The 23,808-nt window shown below is 41.2% G+C and overlaps 2 protein-coding genes across 8 annotated transcripts; one reads left to right on the forward strand and one right to left on the reverse strand.

The window, feature by feature from the left end:
* The first annotated feature begins 181 nt into the window (after positions 1–181).
* On the forward strand, positions 182–4,196 carry AIMP2 (aminoacyl tRNA synthetase complex interacting multifunctional protein 2). 7 transcript variants are annotated; one of them, XM_050905995.1, is made up of 5 exons: positions 337–455; positions 1,317–1,326; positions 2,221–2,427; positions 2,957–3,188; positions 3,681–4,196. In XM_050905995.1, exons 1-5 carry the CDS (start codon positions 337–339, stop codon positions 4,064–4,066), a joined length of 954 nt encoding a protein of 317 aa, XP_050761952.1. In that variant the 3' UTR covers positions 4,067–4,196. The 7 variants fall into 7 exon arrangements, with proteins under 7 accessions (XP_050761954.1, XP_050761952.1, XP_050761949.1 ...); XM_050905997.1 differs by lacking the exons at positions 337–455; positions 1,317–1,326 and adding an exon at positions 182–231; XM_050905992.1 differs by lacking the exon at positions 1,317–1,326 and having other exon boundaries at positions 337–474.
* A 269-nt stretch (positions 4,197–4,465) lies between these two features.
* On the reverse strand, positions 4,466–22,059 carry EIF2AK1 (eukaryotic translation initiation factor 2 alpha kinase 1). The gene is made up of 15 exons (XM_050906154.1): positions 21,948–22,059; positions 21,289–21,447; positions 19,367–19,503; positions 18,591–18,622; positions 18,048–18,147; positions 17,145–17,225; positions 16,645–16,742; positions 14,970–15,023; positions 13,892–14,261; positions 12,742–12,853; positions 11,005–11,111; positions 5,985–6,105; positions 5,774–5,853; positions 5,151–5,384; positions 4,466–4,669 (listed from the first exon to the last, which is right to left on the reverse strand). Exons 1-15 carry the CDS (start codon positions 22,042–22,044, stop codon positions 4,547–4,549), a joined length of 1,905 nt encoding a protein of 634 aa, XP_050762111.1. The 5' UTR covers positions 22,045–22,059; the 3' UTR covers positions 4,466–4,546.
* Positions 22,060–23,808: the final 1,749 nt, after the last annotated feature.

Here is a 23,808-nt window from a genome sequence, read left to right on the forward strand (position 1 = left end):
CGCAGGCTCCGCCCCCGCTCACTCATTGGCCGCTGGAGAAAAGCGCCCGCCAGCCGCAAACAAACTTTCAGCTCCCTTGACAGCAACTGGTCAATGGGGCTATCCAATCAGAGCTGGCAGCTGCGCCTTTTGCCCTATGGAGACTCGCTTAACGGATGAATGGCTCACGCTGGGCAATAGAAAGAAGACGAGGAGGCGGTGCGGCGGCCGCCAGCGTGCATTGGATCGCGGGTGAGTCAGTAAGGCGCCGTGCTCCCGTCTGGCCCAATGGGTGCAGCGGGCGGGCGGGCCCGCCGGCAGGCCGGGAGCGAGCGTGCTGTGCGGGTGGGTGCCGCCATGCCCATGTACAAGGTGAGGCCCTTCCACAGGGTCGGCGGGGAGGTGCTGGCGGAGCAGCTGCCCGCCTGCATGTACCGCCTGCCCAACCTGCACTGCCGCCCCTCGCCCGCCGCGTCGCCGCCGCCGCAGGTAGGAGCGAGGGAGCGGCGGGTGGGCCCGCCTGGCCGGCCGGGAGGAAGGCCTGCTCAGGCCGCGGCCCGCAGTGCTGCCGGGGAGCCTGGCGGGCCCGCCTCCGGCCGCGCTGGGTCGGTGTTCGCTCCGGAGGGAGCGTGCTTTCGGGCGCTGGGAGAAGCCTCCGGCGCCGGGGAGCTCACAGGCAGCGCTGGTTCCTCCTCGCTTCTCAGTGTCTCGTTCGAGGGTTAAATAAGCTCAGCTTTTTCAGGAATTTCTCCGTAATATTTTTAAAGCCTTCGGTCATTCTCAGCTTGGCTTTTCTGGGCTCTCGTGCCTGCCTCTTTCTCAGTTTCTATTTTTAACCGGCCGTATTTGGAGTAGGGTGCCGAGCTGAGGCTTTGCGGGCCCGTAGGTCGGTGGCTGTGTCCCAGCAGGCCTTGCCCCTTCCTGCTGCATCACCCCTCTGTTGGCTCAGGTCTGTGCTCTTTTCTGCTGTTGAGGTAGGAACTAGCCAGCTACACACCCTCTATTTCTAGTCTCAGTTACTTCTTTCTTAAATAAGGCAAAAAGTGCAAAATATTATGTTACATTAATCAAGTTGACTTCAGCCTCTCTCCAGTGTCAGGAATGCTTTGAATTCTCTCGGGCTGCTTGTGGCCATTTTTAGCTTGATGCCATCACATCTTTTCAGTGAGTACTTCTTTTACCCTCACCCAGGTTGCTGGTGGAGATACTGAGGAGGAGTAGGCTTGGGGCAGAACTTCACAGGAATGCTTACTAAGATGCCGTCCCATTGCAACAGCGAAGTATTAACTACCAGTCTCCTCTGAGAGTGGTTTTTATTTCATGGAATTGTGTACTAGCCACATAATGGTCGCTTAAGAGGTGTTTCTGTGTCTTGTCTTTGAGAATGTTGTGTAAGTGGGTAACAAGATTTCACTTGGATACCTTGCTTGTTATCTCTTTATCCAGTAGACTGAAAGAAGGAAGTTTGGTCCATAGGTTGGGTTTTGTTAATTCTTACTCAGGATGCTTAGAAATGGATTATCTATATAAGGATTTTTCTTTAACATTATTGTAAGTTTGTAGACTTAAAACCTCCCACAGGAATATATTTTTCATCTTTTAAAAGAGGCAGCACTGTAAGATAAGAGACTTGTAAGATAACTGAGAGAACAAAAAGATGCATTGGGCTTAACATGTAACAAAGCCTATGGTCTTTTTTTCCTCTATAGTTTATATTCTCTGAAACTAGGAATGACTACAAAGAGTGATTTCATATGATACACCATCCATCTAAACCTGCAGGTTTTTTTACTTTTATTAACTACCTGAATTGTCAAAAATTTTCCTTGTTTGGCAGCCTGAACACAAACTCTATCAGTCTGCTGTTCTGGGCCGAAGAGAATCCTGACAAGCTAACTTTGGTTTTTCAGGTTTTAATTCAGCACTTCACTGCCAACTTTAAGTTTCTGTGGTTGCGGTCTGTTTTCTACTACGTTATGGAGTTTGCTGTAGCTAGTGGTTTAAAAAAATGTGTTAAGCAGGAAGATTTCAGAGATTTGATTAAAAACCCCATCTCTCACCACATTCACACAAACAAAAGAAAAGAGACAACTAATAGGCATAAGACCATGACATTCCATGACGTTCCGGTTATTTGAATGTGTTTAAAGTCTTTCAAAACTTATTGTCAAGTGAGCTGTGGACTCTCTGACACTGAGTTGAGTGAACATTTATGTGACCTTGTTTTTTCCTCTGCTGTAGGAAGAAGTTGACCCGTCACTTCAAGCACTTGAATCCCGCCAGGAAGAGATTCTAAAACGCTTGTATGAACTGAAGAGTGCTGTCGATGGTCTCTCAAAAATGATACAAACCCCAGATGCTGACTTTGATGTAACTAACATCATTCAAACTGATGAATGGTCTCCTTTGACAACAAATGGAGCAGATTTAGATTTGATGCTTGGAAAGGTAAGTTTAGGTGAGCATGTACATTGATAGATACTTTCTTTGCTCTCAGATTTTCAGGGTTGGAAGGGTGGCATTAAAACCTGTGACACTCAGAACTCAATATACAAGTCTTATATCCTTACAAATAACCTACAACTACCATTTCATTTGGGGCATCCAGATTATAGATACAAACATTTATAAATACTAAATCCTATGTATTCTCATGTAGATATAATTCCAAGCTAGAATGGTTAATTTTGAAATTATGACAGTTGGTTTCTTGTTTGTTACTAACTGGAAATTTTAACTTTGGCTTCAGGTTGGACTAGAATTTACCTCAGTCATGTTCTTGAATTACAAGTTGAGAAAGGAAGATGTTTAAATGTTACAAGTTTTAAATGTCCAAACTTGATTTCTTTGAAATCATTAGAATTTCAGATATACACATGCATGGCCATGTACATTTTGGTGTCAAATGAAAACTCCACTACTTCAAAGTCTGTTCTGGAATGTGTCTTATCTGCTGAATGTTTTACTTTCCATTCAGGATTACGGTGCCCTGAAAGATATTGTAATCAATGCAAATCCTTCTCTACCTCCGCTGTCATTATTAGTACTACACAGTCTGCTTTGTGAACGCTATAAAGTATTATCAGCTGTTCACACGCATTCATCGGTGAAAAGTGTGCCAGAAAACCTCTTGAAATGCTTTGGAGAGCAGACTAAGAAGCAACCACGTCACGAGTATCAGTTGGGCTTTACTCTTATTTGGAAGGATGGTAAGAATGAAGTTCTCTTGTAGATCAGTATATGAAGCTTCTGCTATAAAACCTTGACAACAGAAGCTTTGGTGTCTTTGTGCTGACACACAATGGATACGTACTGCAGATACCATTTTTGCTCTCTTTTTATAGCTGTGAACAACGATGGGGACAGAGGAGGAAGATTCTTGTTTGTGATTACTGCTATTAAAATACATGTGGCATTTACATGGGGTTTTTTTATATAGAAGTGTTTTTCAGTTTCTACAAGTAAGTTAGCTAGAATAGAAATTAGGTGGGAGATTGGGCTGAAGTTTGCAAAAAGTGATCTCTTTATCCCAGGTTCCTGCTTTAGTCTAAGTATTTACACTAAGAAAACTGAAAATTGTTCATCAGGTTAATGATGTTAACAGTGTTGCTGGCATCACAAATAAAATACATCATAGAATTACTATTACATTTAACTTCTCTGCCATGTGGTATTCACTTCTTTTCTTTTCTTAATTTCAGTTCCAAAACCCCAGATGAAGTTTAGCATTCAAACAATGTGCCCTATTGAAGGAGAGGGGAACATCGCTAGATTTCTTTTTTCCCTGTGTGGCCAGAAATACAATGCAGTTACTTCAACTCTGATTGACAGCTGGGTTGATACAGCTATCTTCCAGCTAAAAGAAGGGAGCAGTAAGGAAAAAGGAGCAGTCTTGCGCTCTATGAATGCTGCCCTGGGCAAGACGTCGTGGTTGGTGGGAAATGAACTCACCGTAGCAGACATTGTTGCGTGGTGTGCGCTTCAGCAGACGGGTAGTGCAAATGCTGCCCCAGCCAACGTGCAAAAGTGGATGAAGTCGTGTGAGAACTTGGCACCTTTCAGCTCTGTTATGAAGCTACTACAGTAAGCCTGTACTCTTCATAATGGTGTAATTTTAATCTTACGCCACCTCGTGCCTGCTGCAGTGGTTTGAGTCCTTTCTGAGATGTAGTCAAGTACTACAGTTGGACAGAATTCTAAAATCAATAAAAACATTACAGCTACCTTTTGAGTGTGACCTTCCTTTTTTGTAACTGATGCACAACATGCATGTTTGTTTAATGATTATAAGGTATCTGAAGTAGTCCTATGTAAATACAAGCTGCACTTTTAATTTTCTTATATTTTCCCTGTAACCCAAATGCTTATTTACACAAGTTAAATTGTACTGAGGCTAAGTGCAACATGAATCCTTTCTGTTGACTAGAGACTTCTGAACTAAGACAAAAAGATGAATCTCTTTAAAGAACAGACAGGAAAATCAAAATGCATTTAAATATTTTTATTTAAAAAAAAAAGAAACGTTTTATATAACTTAGCATACAATAGAGGTTAGTTCTTCCTGTACTTAAACTGGAGAACCTAGTCTCATATGTTCATCTTGTTCTTCAGAAAGCAGTCTTATTCTCTCTCTCAGTTTCTCTATTTCTTCCTCTTGCTGTCTCACCTTCTGTTGTAGGTTAGAAATAACCTGAGAATGAGAGTTAGTTTACTTCATTTATAGACAGGCAAGGATAAAGCCTTATTAACCTATATGAATTGTGTTCGCAATCCACTACAGACACATTCTGCAGCACCACAGCTGTTCTGTGTATTTGATACTACAACTTAATCCACAAACAAAGTGGGGCAAGGAAAGGGAAAATGATAAAAAGATTCTGCAGAGCTGATGAAAAGCTTTAAAAGCTTTTCTGACCTATAAAAATACCTCAAGCTGTATGTAAATAACTGTCCAGTCTTCATAAAGTTACCTATACTTAATGATCATTTATCTCATTGCAAAGATACCAGAAATATTAATATGGTGGCCTAAATACTGGAATCAGAAAAAAAAGTCTCTTAATTCTCTTAAGTTAAAACAAAAAAAGCAGTAATACAGGCAGGGAAACAAAGGGGATTTTCTTTTTGTATTTCTTTATCCTGTAAAGGTTGAGGTTATTGGCATAACTTACATGTTCTGTGGTATGAAATAGTTCACTTTCACGAAGCTGAGCAGCAGTTGGTCTTTCTGTAGATCTCTGACTGGTGAGGAGTTTAACGTACTTGGCTTGAATAGGCCATTTTTTATAGAAAGTATGAGGAATTTGGCCATTCCTTAAATGTGTAAGAACTTCGGTTCTTTCCATTTCTGTTCCAAATGGTTGGTAGAGTTCTAGCAGGATAACACCCATGCTGTACATGTCTGACTGGTAATGGGGTGAAGAAAAAGTTCTGGGATAACTGCTATATTGAATTACTTACTAGATTTCTTTTTCTCATAAAAATTCACGATATGAAAAAGTTTCATGACAATGAAGTTTCATGATGATATGAAAAGTATCATGACACTACTAAAGGAACACAAATTCAACCCTATATACGTTCCTCAAGATGATCTTAGAAACACAAATGATTTTGCATTAGCAGCAAACTAGAAGGCAAAGTTGAAATCCATGTTTTAACAAAAACATTAGGAGTAACAGTAGGAAGAATATTTATGTATTTGCCAAATATTATATATTTACTTACTGAAAGGCTTGTTTTATTCCTATTATCTATCATCATGTGTTAATAGAAAAAAAAAAATACTCCCTACCTTGAAATCGTAGTGAGATCCCTGCAATTGTTCTGGTGAGGCATAGAGGCAAGTCCCCACTCCTGAAGTATGTGTCAGTCCTTTAAAAAGGCAATTTAGACTTAGTCAGCTAGTGTTACCTTGTTACCATTTCACTTACAAATTTAGTATTTAATGGTTTCAGTATCATAGAAACTTAAACACCAAAACCCATTAAGCTTTTTTCTCTTACCATTTATCCTTTCTGTCTTAAACCACTGGTCTGCATCATCCCAAAGAAGGTCTTTGCAGGCTAATCCAAAGTCTCCTATTTTTACATGATGATCTGATCCATGTAGAAAGATATTTCTGGGCTACAAAACAAGACAGTATAAATTCTAAAATGTATCTATATAAAGAATTACGAAATTTCAGCTGTTTCAAAGTCTAAAAAATCCAGTGTTTCACAGGTATAAGATAATAATTATTTAACACTTCCATTAGTGAGGGAGAAAAAAAAATAGTCATAGCTCATACCAAATTATGTGTTAGCAACACCATTTGGGCAGAAAGACCACATATGAAGGATCTAGAAAAAAGAAAGAAAAGCAAAACTGGAAAAACAAAGATTTAGTGTCAAGAGAAAGTAGTATTTTTTTTCTCCAGCAGAAAATGGGAAATTTGCAGAACAGTAATGTTACCAGGAACAGCCAAGAGCAGACAGCAAATTAGACCAACTGATGTAGCAGGAAGGAAGACTAAATATCATCTTTGGGCTAGACATAATGTAAACCAAAATATACTTTTCTATACGATAAGTACAGCTGCAACATGCTACTTGGTTCTGGGAAGTTGCTATGAAAAAAACCAAAATGATGAGAGACTTGAGTAGAGAGCACTGACTGGAAAAACTGAAATAGTTTTATCCATATATTTTGGCTTTAGGACCACCAAGGAGGAGAAATCCTAGCATTACGTATCTAGAAAAGACAACATACTTGCCAGATAAAAGAAAACGTAATACGAAATTACTGGCTTTACTTAGTCTATATCACAAGGTTTCTGAGCTTAGGTACATTTGGATGAGAAGTGAAAGCATGATTGCTTAGTAGGTTTTTTTTTTTCCTACTAAATAGAAATTAGCACTAGCAAGAAAGCAAAGGCAACTTGAGCCTTTTTTTTCATTCTTAAACTTTTGCTGGGTTTACAGTACTTCTAAAACATTGCACTGAATAATGCAGTTACTTCAAAGCTATTCTAGAACCAGGCATCCTGCAACATCTCAAATAATGACATTGTTCAAGTGCCAGATTCCAAATCCTCTATTTCTGATTATGGATTTTCATTACAAAAATTACAATTCCCTTGTCTATCAGTAACATAATCAAAGGAGCCAGTAGGCCTGCCACTGTGTTCTCCTGTGGGCAGAGGAAATAAAATTCACGCCGTGAAGAGCTATATGAAGTAATAATGGAAGATGACAGTAGCACTGTTAAAACTTTACTCGCGGATTATCCTGTCAGTGAAACAGCGAGTGCTTGGAAAGACCCTTACACCTCATAGACCTGCTCTCCCTCCAGGTAAACATTTGATCAGGATTATAATTTGTGATTAAAAATACTTTTAGATTAAGGAATCTTACTTTTTTTTTAAATGAACAAAAGAGGGAAGGTCCCCACATAGATAACTAGTTTAAAGACGTAAAAGAAAGGATAGGGATAAATGGTCAGCTTTCACAGTGAAGGGTATAATCAACTGATTCTTGTATGAATCTGGGCTAAGAACTATGCTGAACAATGTATTTGTAGATGGTTAGAAAAGGGAGGGTGAATGGTGAGATGACAAAGTTTGCTGGCAGTACTACATTATTCAGAGAAATCAAGATGAGGTCTGAATGCAAAGAACTGTGGAAGGATCTTGTATAATGACAAAAGGAATTCAGTGCAAATAAACATGAAAACGTAAATGAAGGGAAAAACAATCCCAATTTTAAATATGTAACAACTGTCTGAGTTGACTGTTATGGCTCAAGCGTGGTAACAGGCAGCTCTAAAAATGCTCAATAGCAGTCCATAAACCAAATTGCACATTACCAATTATTGAGGGGGAAAGAGAGGTAAAGAAGGAAACGTTGTGATACCATATGAATTAATACACTGCCATCTTCAGTACCATCTGCAGTTCTGAGTCTCCTATCTCAAAAAGCACATAAGAGAACTGGAAAATTGTGCATAGATGGATAACGTGAATGCTGACAATTTAGAATGGCTTCCATTCAAGGAATCACTAAATATAAAACACAAGACAAACTGTTAAGTTTAAAACAGATCTATTAAATCACACATGGAATAGGAAAAGTGAGTATGAAACACTATTCAGTATTTCTTCCAATAAATGAAATAGGTGATATCAAATTAAATTATTGGTGGCAACTCAAAACTAGGGCCATTCATCCGCACTCACAGCACAGTTGAACTCTGTGGAGACATTGCTGCAGGATGGCTAATTAACACTCACATGAGTTTAAAAAAGACAAATTCTAGAAACAGCCATAAACGGCTGTTAAGTAAGATGCTACATATAGTTCAAGCATTCACATAAATTTGTTTCCCCCAAATGACAGTATACCTGACTTAATACAACATATGGCAGAATCCCTTCTATTGATAATTTTGAATGTGAATTTTGTTTTACTCAATATAAACAGAAAGCATAACCAGAACTAGTATCTCTTGACTCAGACACACAACACTAATCATTGTTGAATATACTTCTTATGCTGCAAACAGCCCTGCAGAGAAGGACTTGGGGATACTGGTGGATGAAAAATTGGATATGAGCTGGCAACGTGTGCTCGCAGCCCAGAAAGCCAACTGTATCCTGGGCTGCATAAAAAGAAGCGTGGCCAGCGGGTCGAGATTCTCCCCTCTACTCCACTCTCATGAGACCCCACCTGGAGTACTGCATCCAGCCCTGGGGTCTCCAGCACAAGACAGACATGAACCTGTTAGAGCGGGTCCAGAGGAGGGCCACAAAAATTATCTGAGTGCTGGAACACCTCTCCTATGAAGAAAGGCTGAAAGAGTTGGGGTTGTTCAGTCTGGAAAACAGAAGGCTCAAGGGAGACCTTACTGTAGCCTTTCAATATATAATAGTGTCCTGGTTTCAGCTGGGATAGAGTTAATTTTCTTCTTAGTAGCTGGTATAGTGCTGTGTTTTGGATTTAGTGTGAGAATGATGTTGGTAACACACTGATGTTTTAGTTGTTGCTAAGTAGCGCTTATCTTAAGCCAAGGACTTTTCAGTTTCCCATGCTCTGCCAGCAAGCAGGTGTGCAAGAAGCTGGGAGGGAGCACAGCCAGGGCAGCTGACCTGAACTAGCCAAAGGGGTATTCCATACCATGGAACATCATGCCCAGTATATAAACTGGGAGGAGTTGGCCGGGAGGGGCAGATCGCTGCTCAGGCATTGGTCAGCGGGTGGTGAGCAATTACATTATGCATCACTTGTATTTTCTTGGGGTTTATTTCTCTCTTTTTTTTTTTTTTTAATATCCATTCTTTTTGAGTATTATCTTAACTTAAAGGACACCGACAAGTCTGGCTGGACACCTCTTCACGCACCTGCAGGGTCACTAAACACAGAGGTAACAGCAACTTTAATCACCTCTGGAGCAAACATTAACTTTGCCAGTCCACCTTGTGGAAGAACTGCCCTTCATGTTGCAGTGTGCACAGCATCATCTAAAGCGAGCAGAATTTTAGGTGTCAACACAGATTGCATCCGTTTACTGTTAAGTAATGGAGCCAACGTAAATACCCAAGATCATGAAGGACAAACAGCTATTCATGAGGCCTGCTCAGGTGGCAGAAAGGAAACAGTTGATCTTCTGTTAAGAGTATAAAGCAGACATGAACAGTTTAACAAAAGATGGGCAATCTCCACTCTTTTCATTTCTTCAATGCAGATCAAATTTAAAAGATACAGCACTGTCGAACAAGTTGCTAGGCTTCTCATGTCCACTGAAGTAAAGAGATAATCAAGGACACCCACCCATTGGGCTTCAGTTCTCAGAATTTCAAATGCTGAAAGACTTTCTTATAACATCATCACAGAAATTACTGTCTCTGCATGACACCTGCAAAATCACCGTTAGAAAACTATATGGCAAAAACAACGACTACTGGTTCAAAAACAGGCTCCCAGTAACTGCACGGAATTCTTTACACAACTACCAGGACTTCAGACAGTAAGGCCATGATGATGCTAAACAGGAAAGCAAACTGAAAAACTGCTGACCCTGAAACAGTCAGCAGAAAAATTAAAATTAATCCAGAACGAAGATTGTGTGTTGTCAAGTAGTTGCAAGTTTCCACATATGGAGTTTTAATAATCAAGATTATTTTTACACTGATTTCCTCATATAGCTACTGTATCAGATGCAGAGAACCTCTGTAGGAAGCAGAGTAGGAAAATACACATTCACTTCCTTGCTATTTGAGTCTATCAGTTTAAGGGGCAGGGGGGGGAGCAAGATACATCTACCTATGCTTCACATTTAAGCCAGCCAGTAAGTCAAAACTATTTTTATGATTAGAGTTCCAAAAAAACTTCACAGGAACATATAAAGGGCATCCTATTCTAATCATTCAAAGTGTTATTTTTTAAAGTCTGCTCTTTGTTACTTTTAATAGGAATGAAGCCAAAACTTTTCAGTCACTAACATCACCTACGATTTCAGTCCCTTAGAGGAGATAGCAACCATTTTGAAAGACAGCAATTATTTGCAACTGAGGGCTTTTTTTTTTTTTTTTTAAAGCAAGTAACTTTAACTTGAACATATTTTCAAAAGCTAACTGATATGCTGTTGAGGTGTAGTCAAGGGGCTTTGCTTATTTTTATAATTACCTACAAGAAATTTTTTTAGGTAATTAGGTATTTTAAGTCCTACCCTGGTTAAGGAAAGACCAAGACAAAACAAAACCAATCTGACCATCCCTGTTTAGGACAAGAAAATGGCTTCACAAAGGAGAAAACATTTCCAGAGCTTAATCATAATTCACTTGTAAGTCAATGTAATTAAGTACTATGCTTATAATAAAGAAAGTATGGTACTGGTATGGAGGAGACAATGTATTTTTTCATATGTAACATAGCTAAATTCTTAAGAGCCCAGGTCATCTCAAATTTAACTATGACGTTGCTTTCATTCTCCCGTAATGTAAGTTATCTTTGTTTTCTTCAACCTCAAGTAATAGTTCGGTGAACTTACTTTAATGTCTCGATGCATCACTCCCATGCTGTGGATATAGCATACTCCTTCTAATAACTCTTGAAAAATTTTCATTGTCCAGCGGACATCCACAAGATGGTATGGACCTTAAAACAATTTAAAATCTAAATTATTTCAGCTAATTTTACTGAGTTATTTAAGTTTATGGTGGTATGTCTTGTTGAATTCTGTTTATTTATGATGTGGAAGAATTTTTTAACAGAATGAGCATAGTTTAAAAATTGAATTTCCCATGCTTCTCCTAAAATAGTATTTTTGAAACAGCAAAAAGTCACTAACCTCAAAATTCCAAAAAGGAAAGTTCAGGGGACATGAACATATGTCTGCCTGAAAAGATTCCTCCAAACCCCATCAGATAGTTATTTGATCATGAATTTAACAAACTCTTTACTTCCATGTAAGTGCTGAATTAGAATGAAAAATACAGTTCCAGACAAAATCATACTAATTTACGTAATGACATGTTTTCTGTATTGATTTGCACCCTTCATTTTTGGATCCTAATCCTTCTGGTGTTGTGCTACCCTCTGAAATTCCCAAATCTCCTCTGGCTGTAGCTGTCCTAAATAAACTTACCATCTCATTGTTTTTGCCGTTTCCCACATTATTATTTTATTAAACTACATTGTCTCCCTACTCTAATGACCCAGATCTAAGATGTCTGTTGCCACTTGAACACTCACCATTTACTCCTACTTGGGTTTCTGTTTCTTAATGTCTAACCTGTGATAGCATTCACCTTTCCTTTCCTGTCACCTGTGAAAATGTGTGAAAACGGCACTTTGCAAGGTCAAATGCCCTAGTAATTCTGTCATTCCCTGACCAGGAACGTCATCTTTTAGCTTATGAAAGCTAAAAGACTATGATTACAGGAGAGATTAGTGGAAGTCAGCTGATAGTTAGCTGGTAAACCTGACTCCACGACTGAAGAGAACAACAGATTTATCTTAATAGTGATTAAAACTAAGATTAAACATTAATCATACAGTTTATGTCTTACAATCTGTTAAGCATATGCTTTTTTTATACAACCACCCCAGAGAAAGGAACATGTCTCTAATGCTTTAAGAGCATTAGACTTGTTCTTCCAAATGTCAACCATTATTGAAGATGGCTTGGTATCAGGGCATGAGAACTCCTCTGGCCACTCAAGCAAAGTAAATGTTAAATTCTTTATACCAATGATAAATTAGCCTGTGTAGGAGTTTTGATTGTTAAGAACAGACTTGAAAGCTTTTAAGTATGTTGTAACCTGTCTGGAACAAAAGATGTATTTATATTTTCCACAGCAGATAAACTAGCCTGTAAGGAGCTCTATTTTGTAGCAGCAAGACTACTACCAAAGCAAAATTTCAATTATTTAAAGAGCTTACTGAGAAAAAGCAGATTCTGTCAATAAAATACTCTATTCCAAATAACTAGTATTGCCCAGGCACAGACCTCTCCAGGTAACAACTATGCCTCAGGCATACATTCATTCTTTTTGAAGAGTTGTCTAAAATTCATGAACTTAAATCTCTTTTACCAACATCTGTCATACAAAGATTCAATACTAACTGCTATTTGATTAAGTGAATAAAGATCTAATGAAGAAGATCCATATCACAAGCTGCTGAAGTAAAACATAAAATCAGGCAAGTGGACTTCCAATTAGGAAAAAAGAAATATTTGCTTTATAACAAATAAGTAAATTTTTAAGACAGTGATGAATCTTACTGGAAGTTTCCTGTGTTCTCTCGTTGCATCTTTTATTACGGTCAACAATCCAATCCCACAAGGATATTTCACACAGTTGCATTTGTATATGAAGCATCAAACGATACTCCACCTAACAGAAAAATAATGGTCTATGATTTTGCCACTGTAATATGAACAGTATTTCCTTAGTTATTTTCTTTAAAGCTAATAAAAACAAAATTTGTTTATTAAACTAAAAAAACAGTTAGATACCAAAATGGCATCAAATACAGTATTGCTAATCTACTGCATTCAAGAAGCATATGCAACACTGCTATCTAGTTTTGGGGTTTTTTTGCTTGTTCCTCAAATTTTAACAATTGTTATATGACAAAATCTAACAAAACAGCCAGCTACATACCTTAATATTCAAATTGGACTTTAAAAGCTTCTAGAGATACTGAACAGAGGTTCATTCGGGCTTAAGAAAATAGTGTAAATTAATATAAAATAGCAAAAAAATTCAACCTCTTGACATGGAATTTTATGATTTATTAACATGAATATGTAACTTCATACTCAGTTTCTGATAATGTACTAGTTCATTTGATAACCTGGACAACTCAAGCAAACACCTTTAAAATCTTGGATTTCTTGGAGGAGGGAACTCCAAATGATAGCAAAAGCTTGAAGCATTCCAGAGCTGGCTGCGTTATACAAAACATTTCAGTGGTATGAATGCCAACAGTTTTAGAAGCATAGGCAGAGTGGTGATTCCCTGCCCAAATCTGCTTCTCTCTTTTTCACATGTCGTCCTACACTGTATAGCAACACATTACATACCTGGACACTGATCAATAATATCTGAATTAGCCATCATTACTGAGTGCTGAAAATTTTCAAGTTTGGTCGGGTTTTTTTAATTCATGTAGGTACTTTGAAAGGACCCAAGATGACTAACACGTGGAAACTTTCTCATATGCTGAGTTTTGCCAGCTCCTCTGGTCAGCTTCCTTGGAATGGTGTTATCCACTTAAGTAAAAATTGTCTGTATTTTTGGCTCTAATAGCAGTTATTTCGGGTTTTTAAATTTATCATTATAAATCATTCCTCTGTCTACCAAACTCTACTTTACAAACATCATTAAATTAGACAGCGGTTAAGTATATTTAAAGAGAACTGTATTTACCTCAAACTCTCCACAGAGCGCTACATCATTCTTGGAGCATTCTTCAGTGCAGGACTTAATTCCAGTGCTAGCATCTTGATCCAGACTAGAATGAGGTCCCCGTGATGAATGATTTTTCACATCAGTTGACCTACTGCTAACACTACTTACAGAGTCTTCTTGTAATTCTATGGATAATTCACATTTATTTGGTTTCATACACTCTTTACTATTGCTGTTTGTAAAATCATTCCTTACATCCATATTCTGCACTGATTCACTACCCAGATTTCTAAGACTGGTACTGTCACAGGACTTCTTTTCTCGTGAAGTAAGGTCAGCAAAGATAATTGAACTACCACTTTCCACACTCTGAATGTGACAGCGATCACTGAAAATAATAAAGGGAGAAAAATCAAAATATGTACACAGTTTTATACCATCTATTTGTGATACACCATTCTGAAAACTTTTTTGTTTTTTCAATTGCAAACTGCATTCCAGAGTAAGTTCAGCTGCTTTCCCATATAAAACTTTAGGATTACGTAATTGGCAGTGTAGGCTCCAGCCTTTTTAATACCTTCCCCCAGCAGGGATTCCGGATAGCTGACCCAGACAGCTCAGATACATACAGTCCTAGGTCACAGCATTCACCGGACAGAAGTATGATGTATCTCCATTCCCTTAAACTTAGGAAGTTACACTATATTTCTCACAGGAGTCCATCTCCTTACTGAAAGGGCTAATCAATACTTCTGAGAAACAGAAGGCTGCATCACTCTAATAAAGACTCCACAGTACTAATCAGTGTTGCTGATTGGCACAGAACTTTTGAAGTAAACTTGAAGCCCAGTACTACATTCGGGCACTCAGAAACTGAGAGATCCAAAGAAGGTAGAAGTATCCAGTAATATTCTTCAGCTTACACAACAAGAAGAGAAACAATGACAATGATAATTACGACTTTTTTTGGTTATAATTTGGAAGCAAAAAGCACTTGTGCAATATATGCTGAATTCTGTACTCTTTTAACATTACTTTAAAAAAAGCTTTATGTTAAAGCCAAATAAATGTTATCATTGAGATTTATAATACTTACTTCCTACTCTCTTGCTCCAAAGATAATGGCTGCAACTCCATTATTGTTTTATCTATTGGATAAAAAGATAGATATAGTATTTCACAAAACAAAGCATGCATGTATTTACTATAAATTAACATTTAAGCTACAGCATCTTACTTCATGACCTGTAGCTATCTTTTTCTCTATTTCTGCTGCTGCAAAAGGTGCTTGTTAGTCTACTAAGAAGCAATCCTAATATGTTTCTCATTTTCCTTTAAATGAAAAGAAAATACATGTTGTATGAGGTCATTGAAAGGGTTGTACTGGGCTCCCTTAGATATTCACCTAGATTCCACTTTCAAGAAGTTAGCCTGTTCAAAATTAGGGCTTACAATATATATGATAATAGACAGTTAAAGAAGCAACTCCACAAGGCACCATCCTTTGCATCACCCTGCTGCTGTTTTGAAGACACTTGATATTTTGGAAATAATTTTCATTAAAATTGTATTTTTATGTGAAGAAGCAGTTTGTTTTATCACACAGAAGCAAATATGAAACACCAATCTTGTAAGCCAAGGAAAACCATTAAGCACCACAGGACCTACCTATAGATCTAGTTACGTACTTACATTATCACCACTAAATACTTGTGAAGTACTCCTAGCACTAAAAAGTTGCATCCTTCGAGATTCTCAGTATCACTGGTTAAAAAGTCTTGTCTGTTTTACTATATTGTCAACTTCCTATGCATTTTCTTTTGTGTGCATAGCTGACTGGGCGTCAAGTCACTCACTTGGAAAGCAACAAAGTCATATAGAGCATAAGCAAACCTCCCACTAAGAGAGGATCAAAAGATTTAATTGCTAAAGGCATTCCGGAGAAGGACAAGAAAGAAAGGAACCAACGGAACAGGGTTACAAAGGGACCAAAGGACAAAGTGTGGGAAGAGCCAAGAACAGAGCAACTGAAGAGAAAAAAAAGGGGGCAGGGAAGAAGGTGTAAAATTAACATAAAATTAGATAAATTCTCAACAGTTACAGACAGTAGCTGATACACAAAAAACCGCATTGCTCTGTCACTGCAGAACTATGAAATGCAATTCATCAAATTTAAAAACTCTCCTGAGGAAAGCAAAATAAGAGGGAATCTTTTTTTTTTTTTTTTTGGCCATTAAAGTATTTATTTCCAGGTTCTTTCAGTTTTTCTAAACTGTTTTACAGATAGGAGGAGAAGTATAGTGGGAGACTTATTCTAGTTTTGCTACAACTCTGAGATTTCAAAACATGGTGGCAAATTCGTGGGTTTTTTTCTCCTATTCATCACTTTTCCCCCAATATCTGAAGTGGCTCGTTCCCCAGTATTCATTCTTCTCCTTGTCAACTCACTACTTTTTGCGTTAAAAGTATTTCATTCCACTGAACTTCACACAACTTTAAAATCCTCCTCATGTATTACCAGAAGCAAAGCTAATACTTCCACAGTTCCAAATTCATCATTAAGTAACAGATAAGTTATCAGGCAAGAGATTGAAGTGCACAGAGGGACATGAAGACCTGGTGGTCACCTGTAGCTTGCTTTTTTTTGGATGTTTCAAGGAGGGGAAAAAAAATAGTTATTTTATCAGAGAAGTAATATTCTCCTGCAAATAATAGTACAGAGGTTATAAGCAGGATGCAAGCAAGAATTACACAACATGCTGTACTTTCCTTTTGGGCGTACTGTTTGAACTTGTTCCATCCAAGCAGTGTGATAGCCTACAATATTAGGATGCTGCAGCCCAGCCAGCACTTTAACTTCTCGTAGCACCTAAAAAAGACCAAAAAGAAACAGTATGACTGTCCTTTATTCTGAGTGCTTAGTAAATCCAAAAGATAACAAAATTTAACAGTTTCTGACAGAGAAAGAACAGATAAAATTATTACAGTAATGGAGAAAATTTGCAAGCTTTAAAACAAATTATGATTTTCATAGTTGCAGAGATGATCAAATTCAAGTTAATAATATGCTTCTTTTAATGGACTTAAATACCTCTCACTTTTTTCTACTAGGTGTTGATAGGGTCAAATCTTTAGAAACTGAGAATGCATAAAAAACGTTATTAACATTTTTGATGTTTTGGGAAATATTAACTGCATTACCAAATTAAATCAGAATTAGGTAGAGCAGACAGGGAGTTAAAACAGAGATGAAACACAGGAGAAAGAATACCTTCATGCAATCTCTTCTTGTAGCCTTCTTAATGTTAATTTTTTTAATAGCATAGAACTGACCATCTAACTTGTTTCTGACCTGAAAACAATTGCAATAGGACAAAATTAGATGTCAATGTGTTTAGATTAATGAATTATTAAATCCTTGAGAATCAACTATTTTCTAAAAACTAATTTCTGCACTCCATTCAGATAACCGCTCACCCGTATCAGAGAATGAAACTGGGATTAGGCCCCAACTGTCTAAGATAAGGATACTCTACTTTTGCCTTCTTTCAGGACTGCAAACATCTAATCCAATCTTTGTGAAATACATAGCTTTACAGCTATCTCTCCACCAATAACAAAAGTGCTGATAGGTCCTGATAACTGCTTAAACAGGTTCTCAATAACTTTGGGAGACCACAACTGTCATTTACATATGGCACATACCATGTGGGGAACCTTAGGCTGGCCATACGCTACAAGTATTTAATACAATTCAACATTGGGTTGGACAGTTTACATTCATACTAAGGCTGCTTTTTTTCAAGCAGCTACAACTGGAACATTGGGGTGTGCAGACTAATCAGTTCCTGTGGCTGTTTTAAGTCAATATATCACAATACTTCATACGAGAAATAAGGAGTTTTCATTCACTTTAAAAGGGTCAAAATACACAAAGTAAAACATCTGATATATCCTGCTTCCAACAAACAGAAAACAGAAACCACAACTGAGCATCTTTTGAAATGAAATGCCAACATCCTTCACATGTGCAGGTTTGCACCTGTTCTATTGGAAAATGAGTATTTTTGTTTTTCCATTAGAAAAATAAACAAAACAGCCAAAACAGTAACTCTAAATTTCAAAGAAAAACTAGATATAAACTAATCAGTTATAAATGGAAGGTAAAGAATACCTTGTATACTTTACCATATCCTCCTTTTCCTAGCCTTGCAACCTCATCAAATTCATTCAAGTATCGTGAAGTCTGTGCTTCAAAGAGAACTTCTTTTTCCCTAATCAAAAAAGTTAGGCCACATTAAACTAAATTACAACTTACAAGTAAGCTATTATATAGGCTACAGGTGTACACAATCTAGAAATACTATTTACATTATGAAAAGAAGAAAATACTTTAACATTACCATAATGAATACTGAAAACCAGTAGACTGCAACAGCATGCACATGTGCTACAAATCCACACTCTGTGTTAACAGAATTATTAAGATGACTTCTTTAAGTTTATGCCCGATAAATCTTGTTTTCCTGAATGGTGGCACTAACTGTGAGAGCTGTACTGAAGAAGGAATTTTCACCAGATCGTTTTGAGACATTTTCACTTTTTTTTCTATGTTTCAGAGCCAAAATATGAAATGCAGTATTAATTAAATTCAGAGTGGAGCACGGAACTTTAGGGAGGGAGTTAAGTTTAATTTCTAAATGCTTTGAATACATACCCAATTGCATGAGAATCTCCATTATCAAGTTCCTATGAAACAACAAAATCCAACATAAAAACATGCCATACAGAATAACAGGTCTACCATGCCATTGGCACAGACAGCTTAATCAAAAGAGAAACTACAACTATGTTCTTAGAAGAAAATGAGGTTACTGATAGCCATTCACATTCTGCAGAGAGCTTCACCAAATTAAAGTATTATTATCCCACCAGTAATCTGCTAACATCTCTCTGCTGGAGAGATTACTGCCCTTTTAGAGTTCTGCTGGCAAACAGGATAAAATGAAGGCTCTAAAATGTGCTTAAGACAAAATTAACCAGCTTAGTTCAAGCAGCGAGATAAGCAAACTGGTCTGATTCAGCCTGAAGCACATTATGCAGTATACAAATTATGCTCTCCACTGATATAAATATGAGGGTGTTAACACAATGAACTGGAACAGTTAAAAGTTGAAAAGTCTGTCCATTGTCGAAAAAAGCTGTAGCAATACTTAAAACACCTTGCCTGTGTTTATAAAGATTTTTTTTTTAACTTTTTTTTTTTTAATTATTTAATAAGGAACAAAATATTGCTAGCTTCAAAAGCTTTGGTTTACACCTATAGAACCAGAACGTGCCATCCCAAACAGCTAAAGGAGAATGGGAGTACCATTTTGTATAATTATCAAAAAGACCCAATCCAATATTAAAAGAAAACAAAAGCTTCTTTGGATGCAATGATGTGTTAATTCCTTAATGCAGAGGTTGCCAAAGAAATTTAACAAAGCTTACCCCATTAAGTATTTGTCGATTAGCTGCTTTCATTAGTTCGGTAATGGCTCTATTATGCTGCAGTCTTACAGTACTAAATTCATCACAGAAGGCAAAAGGGGAGAGCAACCCTGTTCTTGTGAAAGCCTGACGAAGTACTGTACAAAGGAACAGAGAAAGATCACATTAAATAAAACCTGCCAATAAGACCATGTAAACAGTTGGTTTTTTAAATGAGAAACTTTATTTGAAAGATAGCGCATCTGAAACACTGAACAGTCACTCCTACTCTAATGCCGTTTCCCATACTCTTAGCAATAAAAACTAATTAAATCCAAACTAGAGCTGCTCCGTGGGAATCCCTTTGCATAATACAGTTATTTGCCATGCCCTTCATGGTCACAACTGCATCTCCTCTTCTTCCTTATCTCGGCAGATGAATTCTACAAACATCCACCCATTCACTTACTTGTTACCCTTGGACTAATTTTGATCAGTGAAAAGAGAAATTCAAGGCATGTTCACAATTATGAGGATATGCTTATAATAAAAAGTGGTAATGTCAAGATTTTCTAATTCACATACAAACTCACACATTTGTGCACATACTCATAGTAAAGAATGAAGTAAGACAATGCTGTGGCAGACAAAAACCTAACAAATACTGGAGATGGGTGCAACTGCGAAGATGCTACAAAAATGTACTTAAGAGTTTTAGGAATTTCAAGGTCTTAAACCAAACTTGCTCGTAAGAGTTTTTTTAAGATGTTTCTTTGGTACCAGTATTTCAAAAATCAGCCTATTACTTTATCTTTTAAAGGAGATAAAATTTATTGAAAGTGAACCTGTAAGAAATCGGGAATTTTGCTACACAAGCATTATGGACACAGTTACACACACCAGAAAAGTGGGAAAAACCCACCCTTACCAACATGAATATACCAGCCAAAACCACAAAACAAACGATTACTGCAATATGTATTTCTTTTATTCATCAGGCTTATTCCACTTGGGAAACTGGTTTAAACTATGCCAATGAAGGAATGTTATTTTCCATAGAAGTACACTGGGAAGCCAAGCAGCTACATACTTTGTAAGACGCCCAGGTTGGTTTTTTTTTGTTCCTCTCCCAAAAGGAGGAAATTTGGTTGTTTTTTTTTTTCCCCTGATATTTCTGGTTTTGATAGAGATAATAGTAAGACCCGGGGCCAAACATCTACATCAGACTTCAAGAATGAAAAAATGGCAGTTGACTGCACTGTTGTTACTGGATGCTATAAATGGCTTCAATTTTAAGTACGAGCAATATATTAGATTTTATTTTCTACAGTCATCTATAGTAAGGAGAAAAACCTTGGAGATTGTTTCTCAAATGCATTAAGTATATGCCTAAATGAACAAAATACCTAAGATAAGTCACATACCAAAAAGACAGATTTCAAAAGAAACACTTCACGCCTAAAAAGGCGAGCTCTCTGAATTATATCAAAAGACTTTACAGGAAAATAAAGGACTTACAAAGGTATTTACTCTGATTTTCACAGACCATATTTTTGAAAGATTTAGTGAAGACTATGCTACAGCTATTTCTTGATAAATATTTTTACTAAATTCCTCTTCTGTGTTTTCAGATCAGATTTAACAGTTAGATAATTTACCCTGCTAGCCTTCTCGTGATGCAACTCACGTGATTTAGCTACAACAGAACTGTCTGATCCTTGCATCTACAACAATATTCTATTACTGTTTTCAAGAATAAGACAGGTCCTCATTCCCAATTAAGTTGATTCAGGGTATTCATCCTCTTCTCAGAATTACTCTTGTCCCAATGGGATGAGACCTACAGCTTTGTATTGATATTACACTGTAATTCTGCACAGAAGACTCTAGTATATATTGCAGCAAGGCAGTTTAAGAGACAGGAAAGAGCTACTCTTACTAACTTCGGAACAAACACCTCGAATGAACAGGGTTGTGCGTGTACATGTGGCAGAGATGCTCCAGCAGCGACACAAGCAGCAGCTGGTTTTGGATGGTCGAAGTGAAATTCACGAACTTTTGCGACCCGTTTGCAACTCGCAGCTCTGCCGGCACATCTGATTCTGGAAAAGGACAGTCAGACGAATGAATTTAGGTCTCAGTATATGCCTATTTACCATAACATCAAAACCACGCACCAACCCACACAGCTTCAACACAACCCTGGCTCACAAAAAGGCACCGCACGAGCTGCCACTGAGCAAGAAGCTTAAGACACTAATTAGGAACCTGACTGATTTTTATAAGTACATCTGGAAAGAAGCTAACCGGGGAGGACGAGGCTCTCCCCGAGGGAGGGGGAGCTCCCACAGCGGCCGCAGGGCAGGGCGCGCGCGCTGCCAAGGGCCTGCCCGCTCTTGCATCACCCCCCGCGGCTGCCGCTTCCTCGAGGCGACGGGGAAGGAAGGGAAGGAAGGTGGCGGTTCTACCCTCCTCCCCACCCTGCCAACCGGGGGGAGCCGGGGGCCCCGCCGTCTCCCGCGGGAAGGGGGGGGACCTCCCTGCTCCCCCACACCTCCCGCAGAGGACACGGCTGACCCCGCGGGCCCCGCGCCCCGCTTACCGTCAAAGCGCGGCTCCGAGCTCTCCTCAGGAAACTCGATGGCGGGCGGCGGCGCGCGGGGGACCGCGGCCCTCGGCGGGAACCCGCCTCGCCACATGCCGGGCGCTGGAGTCCCGGCCTGCGCTCCGGCCGGCGGGGCCTGCCCGCCTCCCTGTGGGCGGCCCCGGGGGCCGGGTCACCGTTTATGGCCGCTCTTTGAGCGCAGAGCAATAAAACATTAACTGGAGGAATAAATCGGAGAGGGGTGAATACGGCCCGGCAGGCAGAGGCGGGCGGGAAGGCTACGGCCGAGGAAGGGGTTCGTGCCGAAGCTTCGCGGTGCGGAGCTGAGGCGTCCCCTCACGCAGCGGGGCTAGCGGAGACCCCTTACCTCCGCGCGGGACTGTGGCTCCGCGCATCGCCCGCGAAGCGCCCGGCGGGGCTCCCAGCCCGGCGCCGCCCCCTCAGCCCCGCGGGAGCCCCTTCGTCGCGGCGTCCGCGGCCCCTCGCCCTGACCGGGGGTCGCCGAGCCCCCTCTAGCGGCTCCCGGCAGCGGCACAGGGGCGGTGCTGGTCCCCGTGTGACCCGGAGGAGCTCGCTTCTCCCCCCCGCCGCCGCCGCCGCCTCCTTTCCTCCCCCCGCCCGCTTGCCCGGCCGGCGCCGGGCCCCGGATGCAAGAGGCCGGCGGAGGGACGTCATTGTTCCCCGACGGGCTGTAACAGTAGGCGGAGCGGGCCGGGCTGAGGCGGGGGCTGCGGCGAGGGGGACCCGGCAGCGCCGAGTCAAGCGGGGCCGAGCCAGGTAATGGGGCTGGGGGGGAGAGTCGGGCCTGGCGGCGGCCTGGCAAAGCCCGGCAGCGCCGCGTGCGTCTCCCTGCCTGGAAATCAATGGGCCGGGGGGGAGGGGCCGGCCCGGGAAAGGGAAGGGAAAGCGACCGGCGGGAGCAGCCGGCTCAGCCCAGCCCAGCCCAGCCCAGCCCGCCGGGGCGCCGGCCGGGCACTCGGCCGCTGCCCTCCTGGCTGGCGGGCAGCCGGAGGGGGTGGGACCCCCGGGCGGGGCGGGGCGCCGTCCCCAGCACGCGGCGGAGGGACCCAGCCCCGCCGCCGCCACCACCCCCTGGGCCGGCGGGACCGGCCCCCTCCCGGCGCGGCGGGGGGTGGCGGTGCCCGGCGCGATGCCCTCCGCTCCGCGCCCGCCTCCTCCGTTAGGCGCCGGGATCCCGCCGGCGCCCGCCCGCCGCCTGCCTCTGCCTCTCCCTCCTCCTCCTCCTCCTCCTCTTGCCGGCGCGGGGACTCGGCGTTGCTTCCCCGCGTCGCGGTGCCGGCGGGAGGGCGGCCGGGATCCCCTTGCCCCGAGTCCCGCGGCGTGAGCGGCGTTGTTCCCCGCCCGGCGAGGCGTTGTTCCCCGCTCGGCGAGGCGGCGGCTTCCCGCGGGGCCTGCCGCCTCCCGCTCGGAGGGTCCGGGTTCGATTCGTCTCCCCTTCCCGCCGCTCCCCCCCCGCCCCCCAAACCCCGGCGCCGGCTCCCGCCGCCCCCCCGCCGCGTTGCCATGGGCACGGAGTCGCCGTTGGGCGATGCCTGCCGCGGTCCTGCCTCCGGACGGTCTGTGAGGCGCGGGCTCGGGCTCGGGCCCGGAAAGGTAAAGACGGGGCGGGGAGGGCGGGCGCTGAGGCGGCGCGGCACGCCGCTGGGCCTGCCCCCAGCCGGGCAGGGAGCCGCGGGGTGAGGTGCACGATGGCCCGGCGGGGCCGGGGCGGTGTGTGAGCTGGAGGGAGAAGGGCGAGGCGGGGTGAAGCGGGGGCTCCCTCAAGAGCCGCTTCCCGGCCCCCCTCGCCTGCGTGTCGGGGTCGGTTTTGTTTTGCGTGTGTTTGGGCTCTTGCCGC

The sequence above is a fragment of the Gymnogyps californianus genome, chromosome 15 (genome assembly GCF_018139145.2).
Source record: "Gymnogyps californianus isolate 813 chromosome 15, ASM1813914v2, whole genome shotgun sequence".
Taxonomy (NCBI): Eukaryota; Metazoa; Chordata; class Aves; order Accipitriformes; family Cathartidae; genus Gymnogyps; species Gymnogyps californianus.